Raw genomic sequence first — 26,988 nt, 5'->3', positions numbered from 1 at the left:
TACTGCTTTTATGGAGAGTTTGTCCTTAGCAGTTCTGTTTGGTCACATAGTGAAGGAACTGTGTAACATTTACTTATATATATAAAAAAATCTCTTTTTTAGACTTGTGAAAAAAATTCTTCCAAAGAATTGAAGCATAATCATGGGAAAAGTGAAACCTCTAAACAACTTAGAAGACTTTCAGAGTGGGGGCATTCAACTGAGGAAACCAAAAGTGATTCTAAAGCAGAAAAAGAACATAGAAGAAAACCCTCCACTTCTCTTCAGGCCGAAGGAGTCCAGCAGGACAGTGAAACAAGGGATCCAAAAAGACAATCGGATAGAGCAGAAGTCAATACTGAAGAACCACAGAAGCAGAAATCCATATCTAAAAATGAAAAACACCCCAAAAAAGATACTGACACAGAAATTCAACATACGAAAAATGCTGCCAAAAAAGAAGCCAAGTCCTACAGAGATAAAAATGAAAAGGAAAGAACTGGTTTAGAAGATAAACTTTCTTTAAAGCACAAACATAAAGGAGATGGTATTCATAAATCAAATGAAGATGTCGAACTCCATTCATCTGAGAGAAGTTTGAAAGGAGAAGATGGTGGCCAGAAACATAATCAACAAGTAAAGGTTTCCTCAGATGACAAATCTGAAAGGAAAAGTAAACACCGAAGTGAACGGAAAATATCAGTAACAGGAAAAGATGGGAAAACCACTTCTGAATCAACCCTAAAAGCTGAAGAATTGCTGCGGAAAGAAAATAAAAAAGACAGACATCTCTCAACAGAAAAATCAAGAGCAGAATGCAAGACCAAAAGGTCGCTGAGTGATTCTAAACCACAAAAGGATTCCCTAAGTGCCTCAAAGCAACTTGCTTCTGCATCACACAGAAGGAGTGAAAGCTACTCAGAAGATAAACATGAAATAGAATCAACTAACTCTGATTGTAATTTAAAACATGAAGACGGCGTTCATAAAGATAGACGAAGATCTAAGAGCCTTGTAGAAGACAAGATTTTGTTAAAGTCCAAGTCAAAGGGTCATAGTAAACAGGTCAAAGTATCTGAAACAGAATTACAGGAAAATTTAACAAAACAAGAGATTGGACAGAAAGTAGACAAAGATAAGAGCCTGGAAGACAGTGATTCAGATAAACAACACAAATCCAAGAATGATGACAAAGGTTTTGAGGAGAGTGGTGCTGAGTCTGAGCTTGTGAGTGGCACACAATCAACTCAGGGATCACAAAAAGACTTAAGTCACAGAGTTAAGTTACATTCTGGAGAAAAGGCATCTGTAAAAGAAAAATATAGAGGTGATAAAGATTTAAGTAATTTCAAGCTAGAAAGAAGGTTCTCTGCTGAAGGTCACAAAAGCAGGAACTTAAAGCACAGCAACAAGGAAATAAAGAAGAAGGAAGAGAGCATCAAATCAGAAGATAAAGATAGTAAAGAAGTGGACAGTGGGCATGAAAAAGTATTGAATGTCACAGTGGCAATGGATAAAAAACAAAGCAAGAAGGTATCCTGTGAAAACAGAAAAGGCAGTATATCAAACCAAGATTTACTTAAGGAGGAAAAGCAATCAGCCAGCACAACTGAAAGCAGCCAGGCTCCAGCCGCTCAAAAGGCAACTATGAATAATGATTCTGGTCATGCAGAAGAGCTGATGGAACTCGATTTGAAACAAACAAAAGTACAGGAAACATCCAACATTGAAGGAAAAAACATTCAAAACTCAGTCCAAGCCGCAGATGTCAAGAATGCAGCAAAACAAAAAGCATCTCGCTCTGTTTCAAATAAGGGAATAAAACACAGCTTGGCAGATCCTGAAAACCGTGGCTCGCGATTTCTGCCCGCAGCTGAAAAAACTATTGAACAAGAAGCTATTTCTAATAAACAAGTTGGTGCCTTAGAAACTTCGTCCAAACAAGCTTCCATGGATCAAGGACCCAGTAAAAAAGGGGCTTCTAAAAGGAGGGTTGTGTATGAAACAAGTGGTAGAATCTTACGCAATGTGCCCAGTAAAGATCAAGCTTCAAAAGATAGCAGAAGACCAAAGAATTCAAAAACTGTGATAAATTCTAATTCAGATGATGTTTCTTTAGCAATTAGTTCTTCCAGAGAAGATGCTGCTGATGCGAAGTCCATGGATACGGATGTCTCAGATTTTACAGATTCCTTAGGTAGTATGTCTAAAGAATGCCATAATTCTGGTGAGACTTCTTTATTGAAAGACACTTTCACTTTGAAAAATGATGCAGCACACGTTGTATACATGGAGCAAGATAGTGCAGTGCCGAGTTCTGTCATGAAAGGTGATGGTGACAACACCATGACAAACAGTATAGGAAAAGATAATGAGGTCCCCCAACCTGATGAAGAGGCAATGGAAGACAGTACAACTGGGTTACCTAGTCAAGAAGCAAAGTCCGAAAGCTCTCAGGACAGGGAGTTGAAAATAAAAGAGGAAAACTTGATGTCTGACGTAACTGAAGATTGTAGAGATGTAACAGCACAAGAACTTCCCCTTAGAAGAAAAGAAAGAGAGCGCTTGAATAGAGAGCCTTCCACAAAGGGAGAAAGAAGCGCAATGATGAATAATGTGGAAAAGAATGAGGTGCATGACAATGATGATCTGATACAGTCTTCCTCTGTGTTAGTGCCTGAAGGAGTTCCTGAGGAAAGTGTCAAAGACTCTGTTACAGCCAATGAGCAGGAAGGGAATAGTCTGGTTGGCGTGGAAGACAAAAATGAAAGCAATGGAGTAGGTACCAGTGCTGGAAGTAGTAAACCTAGCAGCCTACCAACAACTCCAGCCACTGTGATAGGAACTAGCACAGAAAAGATCATTGAGAGCACTGCAATGGCGACTAGTACAGGAGAGGAAAGAACTGAGTGTGCATCACATTCTGAAAAGGGCAGTGATGCTACGACCACTTGCTCAGAGGAAGGTGAGGTGGCGGCAATCTGCACAAGCATAGAGGCTGATGAAGGTTTTACAACAGGCATATGGGTAAAAAGTAGTGAGGGCTCCAGTTTCATCACAGGAGCAGATGCTGGTGACTGTACTGTTGCAGCAGCTGAAGAAGGTGGCAGCAGTGTTGTCACTGCAGGATTAGCAGAAAGTGAAAGTTTCCTAACAAGCACAGAAGGAGAAGAAAATGGTGACTGTACCATGGTTGATGCAGAAGAAAGTGATAAGGCTTCAGTCAATGCAAGTGGAGTAGAAATTGAAGATACTGTGAATAGTGCTGGAGCAGAAGAAAAAGATGATGCTGTGACTAGCGCAGGCTCTGAAGAAAAGCGGAAGACCTCAACTTGTGTAGACACAGGCAAACTTGAAAGTTCTGTATCCTGCTTAGGTGAAGTGGAGAGCGATGGAGCTGTAACTAGTGCAGGAACAGAAACAGGTGAAGGGTCAACCAGTGGTGACAGTTCAGGTGAATTTAGGGGCAGTGTGACAGCTGGCCAAGTGAAAGAACATGAAGGTACTGTAACTTGCACAGGTGCAGAAGAAAGAGGTCATAACTTCATAATCTGCGCTGTGAGTGGTACAGATACCCAAGGAGAAAGCACTGTAACTGGTGCATGTATTGCAATGGTCACAAACAACAGTGCCACTACTGGAACTAGTGGTGACAAATCTGAGGATACTGTAAATGGTGAAAGTGCAGTGACCAGCACAGGCATAACGCCAGAAGATGATGCAGTCTGCACAGGGCTAGAAGACAGCAATGAAGGATTTGGAGTTTGTTTAGAAGCTGAAAAATGTGAAAGTCTAATGGACAGTATAAGGGCAAAGGAAGAAGCCAATATCACTACAGTCAGTGTAGGTCTATGTGATGATGAGGGGTTTGTGACTAGTACAGGCTCAAAAGAAGAGGATGAAGAGGGTGAGGACATTGTGACCAGTACAGGAAGAGGAAATGAAGAAAATGAGCATGCTTCTACTTGTACAGGAATGGAAAGTGAAAACGCACTAATTTGTATAGATGCTGAAGAAGGTGAAAGTTCCATTATCTGCATAGTTCCTGAACAAATGGAAGCTGAGTCAGGAGTGGCTGGCACAAATGCAAATAAGCTTACTATTGACAGCATGACAAGTGCAGAGAAAGAAGCCACTTCTGGCACGAACTGTAAAAATGATAAGGGGGTTGTTGAAAGCAGCGTAACCAGTGCAGATACTGCAAATGAGGGTGCCTTGGCAGCACATACAGCAAAGCATGAAGGTACCTTGCTTCCCGTACTTGCTGAGGAATGTGAGGGTCCCATGACGAGTGCTATGGCCGTGCAAGATAACGCCCAGTTTGGTGCTGAAGATAAACATGAGAATGCCATGACTTCCTTTGACAGCAGAGAACTTGATGCCTCTATAAGTAGTGCAGTTCCAAAGGAATATGAGACTTCTCTTATTCCTGGTGACAGAGAAGTAAAAGTAAAAGGTGATATCATCTCTACTAGTACAGTGGAAGATGCTCCCTTACATTCAGCAGTGGATGCTGAAGAAGGTCCACTTGCTATTGCAAGAGCAAATGAAAGTGGGGAAAGCTCTATGATCTTAACAGACCCTGAAGACACAGAGGTGCCTATGCCCAGTACAGCTACAGAGCTTAAAGAGTGTGTGCATACTTCTAGCAGTAAGCAGGAGAAAGATGAGTGCACTATGATTTCCACCAGTATTGTGGAGGAATTTGAGGCTCCTATGTCAAGTGCAGCTGTTGAATGTGATGGTCAGCTCTCCTCTGTGAAAACAGAAGAAATAAATGATAATGCTATGGTTTCTGTAGATATGGAAATATATGAGGTTCCCATGCCTAGTGAATCCAGTACAGGAGGAGATGATGATGATGATGATGAAAGTCATCCAGCTGCTAGTGGTAAGGAAGAAAAAGATGAGTGTGCTATGATTTCCACAAGCGTTATGGAAGAACAGGTAATTGTAATGTCAGGGGAAGTCACAGAAGAGGCAATTCAACACCTGTCAGACACAGAGTCAAAAAATGAAACAGTAATCATCTCTACAAGTACAACAGAATGTTTTGAAGCTCCTATGTCAAGTGTAACTATGCAAGATGAAAACAAACTCGCTGCTTCAGAAACAGAAGGAAGATACGAAGCTGCTATGATCACTACAAGCATGACAGAAGAATGTGAGATAGTCCTGATCAGTGCAGCACCGCAAGCTGAAAGTCAGCTCATTGTAGCAGAAGGAGAGGAAGATGCCATTCTTTCTCGAAATGCATCAGAAGAATGTAAGATTGTGGAGACCACTGCAGCTGTAGATGAACAGTTTGGACTGGCTGCTTTCGATGCAGATGGGAAAAACAAAGGTTCTGTGATTTTTGTGGGAGAATGTGGAGCTCCTGTGCTGAGGGTTGCCACCGACAATGAAGATCAACACGCTGCTTCAAGTGAAGGAGATAAGGAGGAGGGGGCAGTGATCACCCTGAGCACAATGGAAGAATGTGATAGTCTCTTCACCTTCACAGTCATAGAAGAAAGTCAACTTGCTGCTGAGAGTACAGAAGTAAAAGACAAAAGTGAAGAAATTTTTAATACTGCTAACCAGATCGAATGCATGCTATCAACTACAGGCCCAGAGGAGGCCTGTAGAATTCCCAGCAGGAATTCTTTGCTTGCCATTGGTGGGGAGAGTGAGACGCATGAGAGTGGTGTGGGTGCAGAGTCGGCAGCGCCTCAGACCACAGTAGACAGTGAAATCACAGAAACTGATGAAAATTCAGTGAACCTCATGAGTGTAGATGAAGCCCTTTGCGTGGAGATTAGTACAGAGACTGCCGAGAGTCCTTCAGAGGCACATGAGGATGGTGAGCAAGCTGAAGATGTTTTGCACGGGGATGTTACGTCAGAACTCTCTTCTGTGATTTCGGAAACAGTGGTAGAGAGTGAAACTCAAAAGAATGTAAACTGTAAATTGAACTCAGACTTGCTTTTAGAAAGTGACTTTTCTGAAATAAGGACTCCCCTGCCTAAGGCACAGGCTCTTTCTTTAGTTTCTGCAAATGAAGTGACTGTAAACACCGACCATAGTGAAGTAACAATAGAAGCAGAATTAGGGAAAAAAAGTGACCTCCCTTTGTTACATGTAGAAGAGCTATGTGGCAGTGGTGATAAAATGAACTTGGTCAAAATAGATGATACTGGCATTGAAGTTACTTTTCAAAAAAGTAATGCAGGTGAGGATCTCTTTTTTTTTTTTTTACATTCTTTGGTTTAAAAGCGGTCAAAAGAAGGTGCATTTTGCCATTATAATAGTTAGAAATAACGTGCACTGTTCAAATGTACCTCATTGCTTTCTTATTTGCAAAATAGCTGTTAATAATATATATAAGAATTGGTGACAAATATTTAAATAAGCATGTGATTCTGGGGGTATAGACTGAACACAATTATCTGAGTTGTGTTGGAAAACATTTTTAAGAGTGCAAAGAAATTACTAAAATACATCGACTTAAAATTGTGAGCTAATATATGAAGTGGTTTGCAAGGGATAATTATTGTGGAGCTACAGATGGGTTTGTTACTGATGTGTAGCGAAATTCAAAAATGGTTTTTTAGGAAAGAGGATGCATTTCATTTAGATGTATGTTCATTTTAGAAATGTAACTTTGTAGCAATTTTGAAGGTTAAGAGTGACCATCTGTAATCATAACTGCAGATTTTCTCTGGATCTTATTTAATGGTCATGTTCAGATTCATTGTCTTACACTAAATTTTGTCTTGTGAATAGACTTCCTTTAGGTTACAAAAGAATCAGACAGTTATCCTAAACAAGCATTTTAAGTGAGCAATGATAAGAGATGTCTATTTTAAATAGAAAATTTATAGGAGATAGAAATGAACTTACCTGGTTGCTAGTTCCTAAAATACCATGTAATGAACATCCTATTTTCAACCTTTCTCCTGTTTGACCCTCCAGAGTAGCTGAAGCATCAAGTTTATGAAAGTTAATAAATTCTATAGATGCTATAGTCAAGTCAAGATTATGACTTCATTATAAATTTTAGAGAAATTAAACTGTAGAAAAATACTAGAAGAATCTGTTTCTACCACAGGAAATGGAATGGTGCTGATCAAGTTCTACTTGTAAAGCTTTTTGCTTCTCATGTCTGTCTTTTGCTATTATTTCAAAAACATTTTATAACTTGACTTTAGGTCCAGTTTCTCAAAAATTGGCTTTACTCTCTAGTTTTAATGATGTTCGGCTTGGAAAGCTCTCTCTGCAGATCTTGGGATCTTACGGATTTGTTGGGGAAAGAGGCTGATCTAGTAAACTTAAAAAATGTTGTTCAGTGTTTACATAAGAGATAAGCATGAACCATGAAACTGTAAACTGCCACACAGTAAAGTATTTCTGTCTTGGTGCTTGCCTCAATCCTTCTTGTCCATTGATGTAGCCTCTCTAAGTACCAGGGGTAATGGTACTTATTCTGTGGATTGCAACCACAATTTAGTCACTTCGCATGCATCACTGATGAATTGTCATAAGTGTTTCTTTTTGTTTAGAAAAAGCTGTATAAACAGGCTTCTGAAATAAGTTTCGAAAAAGGCTGTAGAAGTCATGTGAAGATGTTTTCTGCCATGGCCTGTTTTCCGGATGTTATAAACACACAACTGTTCCCCTGGGGAATGAAATGGCTGGGGGTTTAAGATATTTCTGAAATTGTATTGACGCTAACAGGAGCTACTGAGTGTTCAGTTTCTATAGAAATTGGGGATTTCAGTGGTTATGATTCTAGAGCTTATGGATTTAGATCTAATTGTCACAGCAAAATATTATCCTTAGTATTAACTCTTAGCTGTTCATTATGAATACAGAGGTAGTTTGCTGTTTATTATTTGGTCTGAAAAAGCTGTTGACAGTTTCTTTTTAAAGGAAAAGCAAGAAAAAAAAGCCAAAGTCAGAATTCACAAGCATGCTGTGGTAAATCCTGATAGCCCATATTTTCTAAGCCATTTGTATTTAAGGAAAACATAGAAGTACTTGTGTTCTTGCAGATGCCAATTCAGAGTTTTATTGAGCTGTTTTCCAGCAAACAGACTTGCTATTGTTTCCATTGTCAGGAAGGGTTTCAATTCATGTGCTGTATTCATGAGGTGGTACTAAGAAATAGCATTCTCCTGTAGCATTCGTGAGATAAACACAGCATAATGTAACCTGATAATTTTAACATATTTGTGTTTCATTAGGCAATAATGCAGCTTTACCAAAGTTGGCAGAAGAACTAGAATTTGAAAGTAACTTGAGAACTGACAAGGTATTTGTTGTTTTGAAATTTTTTACTATACTGTTTCTTGTATTATCATACATCTTCATATGGTTTCTTACTGTACTTTTTGATTTTTGTGCAGCAAAAATGGCATTTAAACTGCAAAACTTCAAAGGAGCCATTTTTCAGATTATTCAGCTGTACTTTTCTAGGCAGCTGGCATTTAAACTGTGGGTTGTCCATGTTCTTTTGTGTTAGAACTAATTCTCTCCCTCAGCCATGCTCCTTCCGTGACCACAACATCCAAGTTTGCTTTTTTAAAAATTGGTTGTACCATGTGCGTGTTGCCTGTGATAGTGCTTGTAAAACAGTCGTCAATGCCCTGGCTCTTACAGCTGGAAGGTATTAGTTTAGTGCTTTGAAACAGTAAACACACACTGCTGTTCATTTAATTTCATTTCATTGCATCAATTCCTTGCTATTCTCTGTGTTTGAGAAACACTTGCTGCTGTTCTGTTCTGATAACTACAGCCCTGTTATCTGCTGTTACAGAAGAGTTGGGCACCCTTGATAATGCAGGGTGTTGGGACTCATGGTCACCTACAGCTTCTGTAAGACCAAAGCTGAGTCTGTTTGTCTGGGCTGTGATCCATAGTAGCTAGGATTCCACATGGATTAATTCTTCATTCGGATACAGGAGTGTATCCATGTATTCATATCTTGCCAGACTCTAAAAATATGCTTTTTGAGGCATAACATGGTTCAGAGACTCCCAAGCATCTATGGAAGGGTGAGTCTCCACAGGGCTTCTGACAGCAGGTCCTTCTTAGACCAGCTGAGTCTTTCTGAACCACAGTTTTGGTGCCTGGGATGCACTTCAGGAAAATCCAAGTCAGTCTGATGGGATTTATTGATTAGACTTGAGTTCCACTTGCAAACAGCTTACTGTTTACCAGCATAACATGGTTCTAGAGTCAGTACAGCCAAGTAATATGGAACCTTAGCTGAATTTACAGTGTCCAGATCAGACTTAAATACACTTAGCTCCATACGGCATTATCCATGCAGCAATAACTTAAAGCTGATCTGCAACTTTTTTTTTTTTTTAAGCAAACAAACCAATCCACCCAAAACATGAGTTGAAAAGAGTTCATTGTACCTCGTTATACATTGCAGATTCTTTTTTTTTCCATGTATGTGAACATTTCTAGAATATTGTTTGTATTTGGAATTTGCATTGCACCTTGATTTCCTAAGATTTCTCTTGAGATCTGCTTTTTTAAACTGATCTCTGGTACTAATGTTAACTCTAAGGTCACTGTTGAACAGTAATGTGACTTAGCTCTGACAGTGTTCCTCATTAATATTTGTACTGATGTCGTACTAAAGCTTTTGAAGACTTCTGTAGATCATGATAAGACAACGTTCATCATGACATGAGGGAGGAGAGTGAGACGTACTTGTTCTGAATGTCTGCTATACTTGTCTCTTTTGATTTTGTATTTAGTCACAACAGCCTGAAAGTGCAAGAAGTGAAGAGGGATGTGTGGATCTTCCAACTAAAGAATTGCAAAAAGGTGATTTTTATACTGATAGCAACTTACTTTTCATGCTGAAAAGACTATTAGTTGTGATGGGAGGGTTGCAGATGTGTTATATACTACGTGTAGAGAAATTGAAGAAAGCCTTCAGGAATCTTCTTGAAATTTTTCTAGGAGTTCAGGTGGCTTTGAATTTGGTTTGTGATAGAGAAGGAGGGTCAGACTTTTCTTCCAATGATACAGTGAAAGAAAGGTGGAAAACATTTAGGATTTTAAAAAAGTAGACTGCTAACATTCCATTTTAAATCAATAAATGCTGAAAAACATTTGCCCAGGAAGGATACAGAACCTTCCCCAAAGAATGGCTTTCTTCCTTATGAATTTAGAACATCCTGGTTTTTTGGGTGTTGTGACAGGCCCTGTGAGGATATGATATATGAGCGTTGGTATAAAACTCTGGAATTCTTTTGTGCTCTCAGAGTAGGTCAGATTCACATACCTGGTTTCATGGTGGTGTCTGTTCATCTGGGTGATAAGAGACATGCTCTATTCAGGAGAAAGAAAATGTAAACCTGAGAATGGGTTAAAAGACTGGGGACTTCAGGACAGCAAATCTAAAATTTGAACCAGTTTTTCTGTACTCTGAGGTTTCTTGAAGTGCCTGTATTACTATGCCACTTTCCATCACTCAGTCTCCCAGACAGACAGTACTTAAGATTTAAAATGTGCAGATTGAACTAGCTGTGATAATCTTGTTTCTTGTAAAATGTTTAACAAAAATCCATTTGTTGTGTAAATCATGTTGGATATGACACAGACTGAAGAATAATGCTTTGTAGCTCTTGGTAGAGAGTTTTTTTCTTTTTCTTCTCCACAGTAATCTCTCTTATATGTATATATGCATGCATATATACATACAGCTCAACGTACGTAAAAGGAAGTTGTTTAAAAGACAAATGTGTGTCCTGTCAGGAGTATGAACAGCAGACACAGTAGTTTAGTAGTCCAAGATTCTTTGGAATGTAAACAAATCATTGCTGTTTGAGTGGGTAGGAACTAGCTCTTCATTTGACACTGCTTTAAAAATTGAAGGATGTGCAACTCAGCAGTATAGCTGTGAAAGAATTGTTGCTAAAACATGTAGATTGAAGAAATAAGCTACAAATTGTATAAAACTGTATGTAAAAAAGAGTTTTTTATTGAATTATAGGTTTATGTTCTTACTGCAGCTGAAAGGAAGGCTGCTTGGAATACTTTAGCAGTTTTTTTTAATTAGAATATTAATTCAGTGCTTTTATGAATCAGATTTTAAGAACGCTCGATAGAGCAGCTTCTTTATGATTCTCTTTATGTATTGGAAGTTATGGAATTCTTTCAGAACTCCAAACCACTAATCAGCACTTACAATTATTTTCCCCATTTTTGTGATATGGAAGGCTAAGGCTCTACTTTGTCAGAGTTATAGTCTAGCAATCAGACAATTTCCTTATAAGCACTCGGTCAGCTACAGGTCTCACCAGTACAATTATGCAAACTTCAGTTCTCGGGAAGCATGTTAGAGCATAGTTTCGATCATGTTTTTCTTCATCCTGTGATCCAGCATCTGAGGTTCTGATGGATGAAATTCTGATTCATTCAAATGATAGAACTATATTTGAAATGTCAAAGTCACCATGCATTTCAAAGATGAAAGCCCCTTGATGGCCTGTATTTCAGTCATAAAGTGATTCTCAGTTATCCTGTGCTTTAGAAATCCATACTCTTGCTTTGTTTTGTTTGTGTATTTGTTAAAGAGAAGATGATTGGATGTCTCTTATTTCCAACATTGAAAGTAAGTTTTATATAGTTTCAGGTTCTCTGGAATCCTTTCAGAGAGGTGAGGTACAGGATGCTTTGCTCTTGCTTAGCTTTTCTGATTGTGTTGTAATTATTTTTTAATAGATTTGCTGCAGAGGAATATTGCTTTAGAAAGAGAAACTTCTTATGTAAGTTCTTGTTTTTTAAATTTATTCTCCGTGCTGCTTTTTTCATACTCACATTTACTCCTATTTACATTAAATATTCTCTAAAGGAAAATAATATTTTTGTATATGCTATGTATAATGAGACTGTGCAGCTGTGTAGGTTGATGTCTAATTATTCTTTCAAATCTGCCAGTAAATAAATCTTGTATTGTTCCACAGTCTATGACTATTTCAAGACTGTTAACTGGCAGAAAAGATAAGCTTGCTTGTCCTCCATGAGAATAGAGAGGGGAAAAAAGTAGGGATTATTCTTGGAGCTTTTGATCACAACTAGAAACATGCTGGTTTAATACAATCTGCTGTGATTTCGGAGGAACTCATAAGTAAAAAAGGGATAACTGGGAAAGCTGCAAAGTTTCTTATGGAGCAGAAACAAGACATTTAATGCAGCTAGGAAGCTGAAAATGTGTTTGTGGTTTCTTAAACTTGAGTAGTAAATTTATTTATTACTGTATTGTAATGCTGATTGGCCACATTTTTGGTGCTAGTGAGATACTTCTATTGTTCCTGCATGTAGGAGAGTGTCCTTTTAAATCCAGAAATATTTTGCATGATTTGCTGTGATAAACTGCTTTTAAAACACTTAGTAGGGTGCTTAATTAATTCTGAGCCTTTTTTTCTGTAAAAATATTGATCAAATTCTGAAAATACTATAAGTTAGAAATTCTTTCATGGTGCTGTTCTATAGAAGTAATGTTACTTGAGCTCTAGGAATAAATTCCTTTTGTAAACTGCTATTTTCCATTTTAATGCACATTGCACTTGAAAGTAGCATGAAGGAAGAAGTTTCTCCAGTCTGTGTTTATAAACTTTATGGGAAAAAAAGACGGTAAGGAGTTATCTTTCTTTGTGTTTTATGTGTAGGTGGAAAACTTGGATACCCAGATAACTGAAGAACATAGATCTAGAGGAATACAATGTAAATCTTCAGAAACAATGGGTAAAGAAAAATGTAAGTGATACAGAACTACATGAATTTGTGCAGAGCTTATCTGCTGCAAACTGAAGTTCTACTGCCGTTAGGCCATAAAATGGTATTTTGGAGGAAAGAATGGAATATGGGGAATTGCAAACTCCAAAGAAATTCATCCTCCCAAAACAGCTTTTTAATATTACACTTACTATATTTGAAAAACATATAACAAATTTAATTACTGCACAGAAGAGTATTATAGCTTTTTCAATTGTAAGTGAACAAAAATTTTTGTATAGTCTTAAAGATAATTACTAATTTTATCCTTCTAAAATAAAACACAGGGAAGGAAGCTGATCATTAGAGGAAAATCTAAACATTGACTTTGGGGCTGGATGCTTCCTTCTCTTAGGTTGGAAAGAACTAAGTTTTAGTGTAACTTTTTATTTGTCTAGAAGCAAAAAGTGAGAAGAAATTTAGTCCATTGAATGGCATGAACATTTCTAAGTTAAATTTAGATGAAGTTAACTTAGAAATAAGTTACACATTTTGCCGACATAGTAATTGAGACTGACTGTGTAATATCTGTTTAAGCTGTGGCCTTAACGGCTTTTGTCTTCTCACCATCAGAACAATTTAGGAAAAAAAAGTTAGTAAAATTATTAGTATTTTTTTTTTCTAACAGTTTTTATTCTTCTTCTAAGAATTTTGATTTGATTAAGTGAGTAATTAGAAGTCATGTATTCATTAGTGTCCCACATAGCATTAACTGCTTTCTCTGTCTCTGGGTGAGTTGAAGTTGACATTCTGTTTCTTGGTGTGGTACCTGTCAAATTTCGAGTTTATCTTTAAAAACAAACAAACAAAACAAACCACACCTGTAACATAAAAGAAACATGTAATTCTCTTTTGGAATTGTTTTGCCTTCTTTTTCAAAGAGTGGTTAGAATAACTTCTGTTCCTATGTTTGTAAGATGCTACTTTTCAGACTTTTGAAACTCAGTAATGATGAACTGATATAAAAGCAGCATGAAAATATGACAAATGCAGAAGAGACTTTTTTAACACTTCAATTATTACTTGGCTTTGCAGGCAACCAGCTGATTGCTCAGGATGTAAAAAAAGATGAACAAAGTCAGTGTTCCAAAACAAAACCTGATAACATGAAGGTATTTTCAAGAACTTTTTTTTTAATGTTCTACAACTACAATGTAAATAAGATTAAAATCTAAGTCTTTATTCCTATAGGAGTTTATTTTGGAGGATGTTTTCATTATTAACTGTGAACTACTTTTGCATTGTCTTGAATACAAACTGACTAGAGAATGTTGATTTTTCAAGGGGGAGACAATTTGAAAAAAAAAAAGAAAACAAAAAAAAAGACAGGAGTCTCTGTTGTATCCCTTCGAGGTGTGGTGGGCTGATTTGCACAATAATTAGGAGCTTAGGGTAGCATGGAACTTTGCTGGATGCCAGCTGTCCAGTCAGTTCAGCACCTACATGGTCATACTGATCTGAGATCCTCAAGAGAGTGTTGGGCTTCACCCGAGTTCTGGGTTTGCACTGATTCCTACTAAGTCAAAACAGGAATTCAGGACAAAAAAGATATTCTTTTTAGGAGTACATGGAGAATTTTTGAGACTGGCTTACACACTGATTTCTGAGGAAGCTTCTCAGCACCAAAGTGTTTTAGAGATATTACAAAATCTTGATGAGTACAATACTCATGTATTGGACTGTGATTGTTTTTTAGTGTAAGTAACTGACAATGATCTTTAATCTGTAGTAAGATGCTCTTTTCTTTCTTGTTTCAAAATAATGTAGGACGTTATTTCAGGTGATACAGCAGAAGTGTCCAAAGAAATTGATGTAATGCGTACACCTCCTAAAGGTACTGCAGAAGAAAAAGGTAATGAAACTGCCCACTATGGTAGATTTTCTGAACCCATACTAAAGGCTAATTTCTTTTCATTTGAATGATTTTGAGAAAAATTATGAACTTGATCCCAGCAAAAACTTGCATATATTCTCTAGTTGATGTCTGTTCTATTACTGCTATCAAGTAATGCATTAGTCTTAGTTCTTTAATGGTGAGAGAAGTTTTGATGTTTCTGCTGTGCTGTCACCCATTTGCTCCATTATTGCTTCAGGATGTACCTTGGGTAGGAAAGCTAATTGGAAATAAACCTGGAAAAAAACAGCTAGATGGAAAAATAGCACAGTCAGGATTATGTGTCAAGAATTTCTCCTAGCTTTGACCACAAGCAAGAGGTGTCCTTTCGTGTAAAAGTTATATGTTCACCGTCAAAATTCACCATCATCAATCCTGTTTGTTTCTGTAGAGAAACCAACTAGGAAAGAGCATGCAAATTGCACTGTTGTAGTTGACTTATGAATTGCACTAAAATAAATAATAAAAGATGGTGTGTCCACAGTATTAATATCTGATGGGTATTTTTAAGGAATTTTAGGCTAGAGAATGAAATTATGTTTTCAGTGCAGAGATTGTGGCTTGTACCTTTTTCTTTGCCTTCTTTGCCTAATAAAGCAAAGGTATACAACTTTTTTTTTTTTGCATGTGTGAAGATGAATTTAGCATCGAACAAGAAATGTCTGAAAATAAAAAACACTCTCTGGAACTAAATGAAAATTCTCCCGAGGTGAGTGGTTTTATTCATGTTAACTAACTGAGATAGTGCAAGTTCACACTGAAAATAAGTACTTTAAATTTTGTTGACAGCAATATTAAAACTATGACTTCACCTACATAGAAATAGTTGTGGAAATTTTTTGGTACTCTAAAGTACCAAATACTCATGTAGTGCATTGTCACAAAGTATAAACTGACAGACCATAAAGCATCAGTGGCTGATTATTGAAGTGGGAGTAACTCCCTTCATACACTTAATAGTACTTACAAACTGTCTAAAAAGCAATTCTATAGAGTTGTGTTGTATAGTGATCATGTTCTCTGAAAATCCTGTAATTGATGTTGGACAGTTTAGTCACTAACAAATACGACTTGGCTTTACAAAAATATTATCTTTTAGCAGTTTTAAAACTCTATACATTATCACTTAGGCATATACTTGTGGTAATCTGCAGTGGTGGCTGCAGACAAATGTCTGAACCCTAGAGGTGAAAATTGATGCTGATCTCATAAAGGCATTGGGTTTTGTCATTTTGCCTCAGATTTGGAAGTGGAAGAAAACTTAAAGAATATGTTTTTGTTTGTTCACTCAAGGCTTTAGTCTCTAAGAACCCTTCTGGGGGAGATACTGCTAGACTTCAGTAAATGCTGAATGAGGCATTTAATCTTCTTTCCTTGTAAATAGGAGAAAGTCTGTTATTGGGGATTTTGCAGTCTGAACATCTGACCATATTTGTTACTTAAAGTTGTCTTTCGAAGCTCAAACTTCAAAGTAAGGGGCCTTTTTTTGCTAAAGACCCTGTTTATATAGAGAATATCAGCAATCTGTGTATTGGGATAACTGAGATATTAACTGTTTGATAGCACCTGCTCAACTGTTACAGGAAATGTAGCTGTGTGGCACTGGGGAAAGGGGCTGACAAGATACAAGATTGGAGTTCTTGTATGGGGTAAGGCAGCAGCATTTGTGAGACCATTGTGAGGAAGGGAGAAGGCGGCACTGCATTTTCAGGCATGCTTTGTGCCTGAGCTCAGCCACAGAGAATTTTGCATTATTGGGAGCTGTCTTGTTTCTTTTTAGCTATATTAGTTGATTTCATAAAAGGCTGTGTCTCTTCCTGTGAAACCTGCCTCATCTGTATTTTTTAACTGCAAGCAGTACTTCTGCCACTATCACATTATGAATTCGGTTATCTTTGCATTGTATTGCTCAAATGCTGAATGTCACTTTCAGTAACTAAAATATGTTTGTCCTTTACTTTTAATAGGAAAATCAGCCTGTAATAGTGAAAAGGAAAAGGGGACGGCCTCGTAAATACCCTCTTGAAGTAGTACAACCTGGTGGTAAGTAGTTCATAATACCTGTGTGGAAAAACAAGGAAAATAGTGACATTCAAGTTCTGAACTCATATTTCTTCCCTCAGGTGGGGAGTCAAAAGCTGATATGAGCACTGGGAATGTAAGTGCCTTTATTTTGTTTGGGTGCATTTAAACACGGTAATTCAAGAGCCATTTATCTGTTTAATAGTTAACAACATTTCAGAAACATCTTATGGAAAACTTGATCATTGAGTTCAGTCTAAGCAAACAAAAACTATTAATAGTATCTCCTAATATAGCTGAACCTTTTAAGCAAAAAGTCAGAATGTAGCAAATAACCTATCAGCTTCAAACTTAGTTCACTTAGTAGAAATCTCAACTGTTAGACTAGCTGGCAATATATACCTGTGGGCAGAGTGAAATTTTGATTGTGTGCACACGTCTTTTAATTTGTGCTGAGAGTTAATTTTGTCCTGAAGAGCGAGGGTGACTTTGTTTCAAAAACTTGAATTTTTTTTTTCTCTAATGAATGTGTCATAATAATAGCTCATAGTATCTCTTAATAGCTGTAAAATAAAATATTATGTAAAGCAATTGTATTACCTGTATTGCAACATTACAGTTCATTCAAGAGCTTTAGACATGCTGGTTGATAACTTAAGAGCTCATGAAACATACCTCTGTCTTTTAAAGCTCAGCAGTAGTTTAATTTCTTAACCCTTTGAAGTACATTCACTGCTAAGAGAGTGTTCTGTTGGTATTGTTTCTGCAATCCAGTTGGATTACAACACAGGGTAGTAACGGATCAGGCATATTTGTGGAGTAGTTGGATTTATTCTAGTGGAAGGCTCCTCCCTTGGGAATTCTTGTATCAGAATCAACGTTATTGTGTAGAAAAGAGATGATTTTAAAAGTGAAGATGTGTTGGACTTTGTGTTTTCTGGCTGCTTGCCTGGTGAGGCACCGGCTGGCATGGCTGTCAGAAATCTTGGAAATTCACCTGGGATATGGATAGCAGGAGTTCTTGTCCCTGCTTGTTCTGTCCTCACAGCATTTCAGGCAGCCCTTTGAGTCCTGTCCCTTCTACAGGTCTACTGGAATTTTGTTTCAAAATTCCTAATGTTTCCTAATTGATTTTTTCCCCCCAATATTAATTTAATGGAATATAATTTGAACTGGTGTGGGGTTTGGTATTTGGTTTTTCTGTTCTAGTGTTTTGGATTGGATTTTGTTTGGGTGTTTTGGGTTTGTTTTTTTTTGTTCAGTTAAGAATTAAAACTAATTTTAAAATCACACTCAGAAATAGATGTACCTTGGCAGACTCAGTACTGGAACTGTTCAACTATTGTAAAGGTCCTGTACCTCTTAGTGATGAGTGATTGGTGTCAGTCAGTTACAGGCTGGCTCTGGGAGGAGCGTTACCTGCCCCCATCTGAGATAAGGGTTCTGTAAAGTGAGATACTGCCTTTACATGACAGTTTCCTCAGGGCTGCTTTGGGAACATGGTGCTACTTCAAAGGAAGCATAGGCATCCTAATGGAGTTGTTCAGTGATGAAAGAATAGGATTTTTTGGACAGTCGTCATAGGAGATTGTGTAATTATACATAGCTTTTTTGCATTCTGAGTAAATTAAAAATTCTGGTGATTTGTAATTCTGTAAATCTGTTTGTGTGATTACATCAAGTGACTGTACTAAACTTTTCTGTATTGTTGATTGTTAAATTTTCAGAAATGTGTTTGACTGAAAAGGCTTTTATATTTTGTGTCCTTTATTGCAATGACTTTAGTGTCAATTAGGTTACTGAAACTGTTGTTATTTGTTTATGGGCTGACTTGACTTGTTTCTGATTTTTATCAGAAATGGAAAAATGTATCCTACTGTTAAACTCAGTACAAACTTTGTGATGCTCATTAGAGTGTTCATATTTTCTAGATTGACAGATAAGTTCTACAATGCATGTAAGCAAGTTTCTGTGATTATGTAATACAATGCTGGATTTTTCTGGTTTTCTTTAAATTAAGAAACCCACTTTTTTTTTATTTTCAGCTGCAGTTTTCTACCTTTGCAAGTAGAGGGAAAACGCCTCAAATAGGTAAGAAAATTATATCTGCTTTACCATATAAAACAAAAGATGGAAGAAACAGAGGTGAGTTTTCAAGAAAAAGAAAATTGCGTGTGTCCTTCCTAAACTTCATCTCTGGCAGTCAGTGTTATTCATGAACAAAAACATCTGAGTAAAGAGATGAATTGAAGACTTGTCCCTAATTGCTAGCAAGTTTTTAATTTTGAAAAAGAGCAGTTTGATAAGAACTTAATTCAAAGATGCAGCAGCACTGTTAAGTGCTGATTGATGCATAGCAGAATACACCTAATAACTAATTTGTGTGGCTAGCCACATGGCAGAGCTTCAGAGGAAGGTAGGTACTCTGTCAGACTGGTTCTTAGTGACTGTTTTCCATTTCTGCTGGTTTTCTTTCATACAGTGACTATTAATCACACTACATTAACTCTTAAAATTTTAAATTTTGTTCAGTTAATTGACTTATTTGTGGATATGTGTCTAAAGAGCTTAGTGGTATCTTGAGGGGATATTTCTTTCCCATTTCAGAACTGCTGTAAGATCTTTAGAAGTTGATTGCTTAGCTTGACTCAGAAATGTACTTTTGGTGCTTCAAACTAAAATCAAATGAAGTGAAATATTTTTCTATTGCTTTCCTAATTTTTCTTATGTATAGGGTCTGAACCGCACTGGTTGTTTAAACATATCGTTTTAATTATGGCCATTCATAAAACAGACTTTAAAACCCATTGCAGGAAGCAGATGAATCTGAAAAGCAGGTTAAAAAATGGTTTGTGAAGAAATATAAACAAACATGCAACAAACCTGGAAAACAAATCTTCAAAACAAATCTTCTAGAGTTTCCAAAAGTTTGTTTCTAAGGAGATATTAATCTGGCTGCACTGCACATATGAACTGTTTGCTATTTTCTCCACATTTGTTAAAATGTCGGCTTTAATCCATTTGCTTCAGAATTGTCTCTGAAGGGTTAGCTGGTTGTGTGGTACTTGGCTTTTATCAACACAAAGGGAAAAAACAAGAATGTGACAAAGGAGTCAAACTGCATTCTGGTTTGCTTTTTATTGAAAAGGACAGCCACTTGACTGTGTAATTAAAGCTTAATTCCATTTTCCAGGTAAAAGGCTGTAATGTCACAACGATTTTAAAAAGAGTGTATAAAGTAGATGAAATACACTGTTAAACTTTTCATCCTGTGTTAGCATTCATGTGACAAAAAGATTTGAAAACCACTGGCAGTGAAGAGAAAGCAAAGTGGAATCCCTCTGTGCAGTTCACTTAATCTGGTGATTTCTGGGTGTTCATGGCGGGGACAGACCCACATACAGAGTGGGGTGCAGAGAGTTTCTTTTTGGTCAGTACAGCAGATGAAGTTGACACATCTGTTTTCTGAAGGCGGCATTCTTCCATAGCACAGACACTGAACTTGAAACTAATTACTTAGCCCTAATCAGCAGTAGCTGCTCTAAAATTAGTAAGATTTTTAAATACTACATCTTATTATTTTTATACTTATCTGTAGGCAAAAGCACTACATTTCACATCTTAGGGTTGTGTCTGTTAAGAAAGGCATGTCTTGGACCTAGGTGTAGTATTGTTCAGTCAAACACCCATTTGCTACAAATTTGCCAAAAGGTATTAGAATATTGAAGTATCTGTCTTTCGAACACAACAGAACTAATAATTGCTGGTTGTGTTATGTATGTAGTTACATTGTGTGAAGAGCATAATACAGTGGACAGTCCTGTGTTTTATTGCTCTTATTAAATACTTAAACATATTTGTGTTTTATTTCATTTGCTTTTGTGTGAACATTTTTCCCCATAACTTACCAAAGGAGTGCTAGAAAGCTTTTGTTTAAACTTAAGAATTTGGGTCTGCTCTTTGGGATGTATTTTAGATCCATTGCATTGATGTCCTTTTGTTTTCTCTCAGTCTAATTGGTGATGGGTTTAGAGTTTGTCATCTTTTGTGTAGATTTTCACAAAAAGACAGCAATTTCATGAGAGGGAAAAAAATATAAAAACTTTCTTTTATTTCAGTTGCTTCTCTCCTTCTGTTGCTAAGGATTTTTAACCTTGCAGTGTTAGACATATTCCATTTGACAAAGCTCAAAAGCTTTGTAAAATAATCTCAATCATATTATAGAGTTAGTCATGGTAGAAATGGTAACCACAGACACAGGCTGGGTTGAGACATGAGTTGTAGAGTTATAGATGTGTTTTAACATGCACAGGTCAGTCAGTAAAAATTACTGAATTGGAAGTAAGAAGTACTTCAACAGAAAGTCATGTAATTTGCATACTAGGTATTAGACAAGTTTTAAATAGTGTCTTTTTGAGCTACAGTCATCTTGGTGCCTCACCATGGGCACAGTTAAGCACTAGAACAGATTGCCTAGAACACATGGAGGAACCACGTACTTGAAGACTTTCAAAATTGGACTGAACAAGATCTTGATCAGATCAATTAATTTAGCCACGCTTCAAACAGGAGGTTGGACTAGACGACCTCCAGAAGCCCTTTTCAAGCTAAATTTTTCTGTGATTCTGTAATTAGTTGACAATAATTAAAAGGGAGTGAGTAACTTTTGCTTTTCCATGAAAACAAAACAGCATATGCAACGAAGCAATAAATACTGTCAGTCATGTAAAGCCTTAGTACTTAAAGAAAAAATTAATCATTGTCCTAGTCTTTGTATATAACAACATACAAGAAATCCATATTCTAAATTAAAAAGAGACTTTAAATGTTTTCTGATCTTCTGTGATGTTTGTGCAAAGTTGACAGAGTATGAAAGAACTCCCTTTTAAATTGATGGGTGAAAGATTTGAAGTTCAGGATTAAGTTTTTTTCTTTCCTTTTTTTTTAGGTACAGACGTATCCGATAAGAAAGAAACAACAAATGTAAGTGCAACCATTTTAATTTGTAAATCTATTAGCAGTATGTAATGAAAAATGTCTGTCTTCTCTGTAAAGTAAATTGTTCTTGACTTACTTGCTTCCATTTTGTTTTTTCAGGAAGATGAAGCTGAGAAAGCAGAAATGGCTGTGCGTAAAAGGGGAAGAAAGTCCAGACGTTCTCTGGTTCAGTCAGAGGAAACTGGTAAAAGCATGAAACTGTGCTGCTCCATAAGAATGAGAAGATATTACTGTGCCTTTCTGTTTACTAATAGCAACAAGATAAGCTTTATTCAATTTTCCTTTCTTGAGGAAAAATCATTGAGTTACAGCTAGTGTAAATATTATGTAAATATGTGTAAATTGCTGTAATCTCATGTCAGAATTGCTACATCCCAGATGCTTCTGTAAGGCCTCATGAATTTTCAATGAATACTGGCTATGAGCTGTGTAAGTAAACTATGGTGAATGCGTTAGCAAGATTAAGTCAAACAAGTGTGAATTAAAAATGTCGAAGCATAAAGGAAATGGAAAATTACTGAAAATGGGATTTTTGACTAAAATACCTTTCCTAAGTTTAGTGTTCATGTCGTTTTGGAGGGCTTTTGGAAAATTATAGCACATGTGTAAACTTTTACATGGACAGAAACACTGGAGCCAGAGAAAAAACGTCGGAAATTAATGTCTTCTGAGGATGAACTAAAAGAGCAAGAGGAAGCTGAGGAAGAAGATGGTGAAGAAGATGATGATGCACATTCCAGGGCCACAACTAGATCAGCCACAAGATTAGAGGCTCAAAGGTAACTGCATAGAGACACCAATAGCAAGCTTTTTTCTACATTGGTCTTAGTTCTTGTGGGGTTTGTTTCAGGGAAGAGGTTGTTACTTCCTTTTTTTTGTCTTTTTTTTGTTTATGTGCTTTAAATTGATGAGAGCTTCCCAAATAATTATGATTCTAATTCTAGTACAGCTTTCCTAGGGATGAAGAGACAAAAGGTGAGGGTTGGGGGGAAACTGTTAGGGTCTCATAAAGGCATACTTGACTATGTAAGAAGGTAAGAATTGGTCCTGTTGGCAGTGTTCATCCTAAGTGATGCCTCAGAAGCTGAGTGTAAGGACACTTAGTTCTGATAGGTAAAAATGGGACCTCTGACTTGACTCTGCAATTCACCGTTTAGTATTTGGAGTTGGAACAATGTGAAAATATGGTTATCCATGTGAGTTTCTGGTTTTTAAATACATGAATCTGCAGTGCTGGAGGATTTAATTTCTAGTGTGGTTATCTGCAAGCTTGGAGAGCAATCTTACTGTAAAAGACTGGTGTGGTAGCAAGAGCTCTGTTTTTATGAAGCTGTTCTCATCTCCCTTAGCACAAGTCTGCCTTTTTGTAGGCAAACTGAATTCTAGCAGAGCATATCCTCTTGATTTTATTGGGGAAAGAAAGCAGCTTTGGAAAGTTCTGATTTATGTTGCTGCCATCCAGAACAGAATTGGAGTCCAGGCTTTTTTTTTTTATGTTCGTGTGAGATTTCTTTAAATTGACCAGATTTACTTCAGTCATAAAGATATTATATGTTATATTATATGTTAGCCCTTGGGCCTTATTTGAAGCACAGTTTGCACTATGCTCTTGAACTGATAATTTCAGAGCTGAATCAGAAAGCAGTTATGTGATTTTCATTTAAGTAAAAACTCAGAACATTTACCACTTAGTAAACAATAGTTTTGTTTTGGTAAAGGCAGAGGGGATTTCCGTTAGTCTCACATAGTTGTTAACTCTAAAATTGTAATAAAGGTTTAGATATTAGTGGTTTTATTCTGATTGCTTGTGGAAACATCTACTTTTTATAGATTTGGGTTTATGTCTCAGTTTTCCAGTGCTGCCTTTCTAGCTCCAGTTGTAACAAAGCATCTCTACCTTAAGGTGCTATATACAGTCTGCATTTTATAAGTAGCATTTGGGAATAATTCTGTAGAAGGGCATGATGCTTCATTTTCAGCATTGCTGGATTAACAGTTTCTCTGACTTAAGTAACCTGTTTTCCAAACTATGAAGGTAACGGCCAGTAACAAGTTTTTCATGTTTCTGAAGTAGTGGATACCAAAGCTCATATGATTGAATTCATAACAAGTTGGTTTTTTAAACATGGACACTTATGTACCAAAATTATTGTGGACTTGGAATGAGTATTTTTATTTAGTTAAATGCTAAATATTGTCAATAAAGTAGTCATTTGAAAATACACAGCTTGGCATTGAAGTTTGTCTTGAAGCAGCAAATACGATTTTTTCACTGTTCCTTTTGGCAACTTTTACATACTTGTTGCAAATACTGTGTAGTCTTAATTTTCTGCACTTGGAATGCAAGAAGAAAGTGACTTGGTAAAAGTGTCTTGTTATATATGCATTCATCATTCTTTTGTATTACAGAAAACAGCCCAGCAAGCCAACCACACGTGCAACTTCTAAAGGCAGCAGTCCAAGTTCGGTTTCTCCTAGAAAACGACAGAAACTAGCAACTAAAAAAAGATCTCCAAGTGATACAAAAATTAATAAATCTCCTCCATTGACACAGTAAGTATTAAAGTTGAATCCACTTAGACTATTTGTTTTGGAAGCCACTACATTGATCCTTTCCTTATATGTAATACACTGTTTCAAAATCTGAACAGCAGTCTAGTTTTGTTCTGTTCTCTTGTGATATATAAAAGCTTTTAAAGGATTTTCTTCTGTTTATGTTTTTATTTTTTCTTCCTTTCTTTAACATTTGGAAAACTAGATTTTTTTCTTTACATCCTCAGAAACCTCTTGGGAGAATCTGAAAATGGTGTTATTCAGTATTTTAACTTCAGCCGTGATTCTTTCTCAGGTGTTGGGAAAGAACATCAATAGTTCAGGTTGAAGCCAAATATAATGACATGATTCTAATGCTTAAAAAAGTATTTCTAAGTTTAGCTGATAAGAAGAGGAGAAACTCTGAGAGTCCTCATATCAAATTTTGAGTATATCTCCCTTTCCCTCCTTTCCTGGTACACTTTTTAATGTGTCATGAGCCAAATGTATCTGTCATCCTCTCTGAAATGTGGCAGTATCTTCAAACTGAACCAGGACACGTGTTATCATGCACTGATGGGCTGTCACAGTTCACCTCATGTTCATTTCTTTGAATGGTTAGAATGGCCAAGAGTTTAAGCCAGTTGCACCTGAAATATGGTGAGCTTATAGATGTATGCTTAAATAGAGGTAAGGGTACATGATCTCTGCCCTTTACTCCCTCTTGTGTATGCAAGACTTGAGCTGCTGTTGCCACTATTCTGTCTTTGTGAGACAGGGTACAAGGTAATGTAGTCCATTATATTCTGTTATAACCCACAAATCTTTCCATAGAAGAGAAGGAAGGAGGGTTCTAGCCCCAAATTCTACATATGGAGCACTCTTCAAAATACAGAATTATTAGTACACAGTGTCCTGTTAAGATGTGATGGGAGGATGTGAGTGTTTTAGTAGTATTTTTAAATAATATATCCTCGTAATTCATCAGAGATAGACAACTTAGTTTAGTCCTCTAAAGAGAATTGTGCCTGACCACTCCTTTTGTTTTACAGACCCTACCATTGTTAAAATAATTATTAATAATGCCTTTCAGGTTAAAGGTGCAGTCTGCAAAGCGTAAAAGGGAGGACAGCCCAACAGTGGTACGGAGAAAAGGCCAGCAGAAAACAGAGGAAACACCAGTAAAGAAAGCAAAACGATAATCTCTACCAGCTAGTACTCTTCCTGAAAAAGTCAAAAGGAAAAAAAACATCTGTGCTTCTATTTTTTTTAAAGCAAAGGGATTTGCACGTGCTTGTTTCAGAGCTCTAAGTTAAACAATGCAGTACTTTTAAGTTACATTTTAAACAGCTTTATAAACTATTGTTTATACAGAATATTATGTACATTTATTTCAGATGAAAAATAAGTTTACTTTGTATCTGAATGAAAAACAAAGTAGTTATATATTTTATCACTGACTTGGAAAGTTGGAGTTTCCCAATGTGACATGTTAATGCAAATGCTTCCAACCCATAAGGCACACATGTGCCTACTAATACACTTTGTACATAAACTTGTAAAAATAGGTTGTATTTTACTCTGTGTATGAATCTAATCAATGATGGACATTTTATTTATTATATGGAAAGCATTGGTCTGTAAACTTTAGTATATACCTTAGGGTTTTTTAATTATATATTTTACATTCTATGCAGATGTCAGTAGGAAACTTCCCCTCTGCTCCCCCAGGACTGTTTAAAGTCTGAAGTTCTCTAAAATATGCTCAGACAGTTGGTAAAGTATTTTTCTCGCATGCATTAAAGTAGTTTAGCATAGTGAAGGGGACTTGGTTCCTTTCTGTTCACATTTGTGACAAAGTATGAAATTTAAAATGTAATCTAACTAGATTATATTTTCACTTGTAAATTTACTACCGACCTCAAGAAGTAAATAGTGTTAGGTTAGATTTATTCACAGCCAACACCACCCTAAAATGAAACAGTTTTATTTTGCAACTAAACAGCTGTTCTTTCAGTATTTGTCTTTTTCAACAAAGAGGGACCCATTGAAATCAAATGTCACTTCTCCTAACTATAGAGCTTCAGCATTTTATGTTACATTTTATACACAGGTATTAAAAACCGAACCTGGTATTATTACCAGAATCTTTTTTTAATGTATATTAACTCTGGTAAGAGCAAATGTTCAAGTGAAGTTGTATATAAAGTTAAACTTTTCATATGATCAAATGTGTCTCTTGTTATGATGTGATGAATTGCCAAACAATCTGAGATTATTTTAAGTGTTTTGTTGATATTCTGGTTTATAATTAAAAAATATTTTGGGGGTTGGAATTTTACTTTTTTTTTCTTTATTTCTCTTTTTTTTGGTGAGGTTTTTTTGAACTTGTTGTAAGGCAGATGTTTCCGTCAGATATTCTGCTAAGTTTCTTACTGAGATTTTTATATAAAAATTATAAAATGTTTGCCAAAAACCTGAGTTGCCATATTTTATTTTCCTTGAATTGTTTTGCTGTGGAACTTGTTTTTACAAATGTGTGTGGTTGGAGTCATATCTATAAGTTTTACCTGGTTAGTGTCTTTAAAAAATGTTTACAGGTGCTTATATTTTAGGTATATAAAGGGTAGGGAACATTTTTACCTGGCTTAGAACACTGTAAAAGCAAGTGCACACATAATATTTTTCTAAGCAAATTAGTCTAAAAAGAAAATATCCTTGCTCTGAAAAATAACTCCTTTTGCTTTCTACCTTAACTCTGCTGCCATACAAATACATACCTT

The 26,988-nt window shown here is 36.5% G+C and overlaps 1 protein-coding gene across 2 annotated transcripts in view; it reads left to right on the top strand.

The window, feature by feature from the left end:
• BOD1L1 (biorientation of chromosomes in cell division 1 like 1) overlaps positions 1 to 26,674 on the top strand; it is a 36,006-nt gene extending 9,332 nt beyond the window's left edge. Inside the window, exons 10-25 of one of the 2 annotated variants that reach the window (XM_027686332.1) lie at positions 103 to 6,190; positions 8,205 to 8,272; positions 9,732 to 9,801; positions 11,707 to 11,750; positions 12,654 to 12,741; positions 13,795 to 13,871; positions 14,527 to 14,611; positions 15,289 to 15,362; positions 16,621 to 16,696; positions 16,777 to 16,811; positions 18,721 to 18,766; positions 21,624 to 21,658; positions 21,773 to 21,857; positions 22,299 to 22,452; positions 24,083 to 24,226; positions 25,299 to 26,674. In XM_027686332.1, coding sequence (XP_027542133.1) covers positions 103 to 6,190; positions 8,205 to 8,272; positions 9,732 to 9,801; positions 11,707 to 11,750; positions 12,654 to 12,741; positions 13,795 to 13,871; positions 14,527 to 14,611; positions 15,289 to 15,362; positions 16,621 to 16,696; positions 16,777 to 16,811; positions 18,721 to 18,766; positions 21,624 to 21,658; positions 21,773 to 21,857; positions 22,299 to 22,452; positions 24,083 to 24,226; positions 25,299 to 25,407 — 7,278 coding nt within the window. In that variant the 3' untranslated portion in view covers positions 25,408 to 26,674. The remainder of the gene's footprint in view (positions 1 to 102; positions 6,191 to 8,204; positions 8,273 to 9,731; positions 9,802 to 11,706; positions 11,751 to 12,653; positions 12,742 to 13,794; positions 13,872 to 14,526; positions 14,612 to 15,288; positions 15,363 to 16,620; positions 16,697 to 16,776; positions 16,812 to 18,720; positions 18,767 to 21,623; positions 21,659 to 21,772; positions 21,858 to 22,298; positions 22,453 to 24,082; positions 24,227 to 25,298) is intronic. The other variant, XM_027686333.1, reaches the window with a different exon arrangement.
• The last annotated feature ends 314 nt before the right edge of the window (positions 26,675 to 26,988 follow it).

This window comes from Neopelma chrysocephalum, unplaced genomic scaffold (assembly GCF_003984885.1).
Source record: "Neopelma chrysocephalum unplaced genomic scaffold, ASM398488v2 Primary Assembly neopelma1_71, whole genome shotgun sequence".
In the NCBI taxonomy this organism is placed as follows: domain Eukaryota; kingdom Metazoa; phylum Chordata; class Aves; order Passeriformes; family Pipridae; genus Neopelma; species Neopelma chrysocephalum.
Note: the sequence above shows the minus strand (reverse complement) of the source record. Positions and strands in the feature narration are given on the sequence as shown.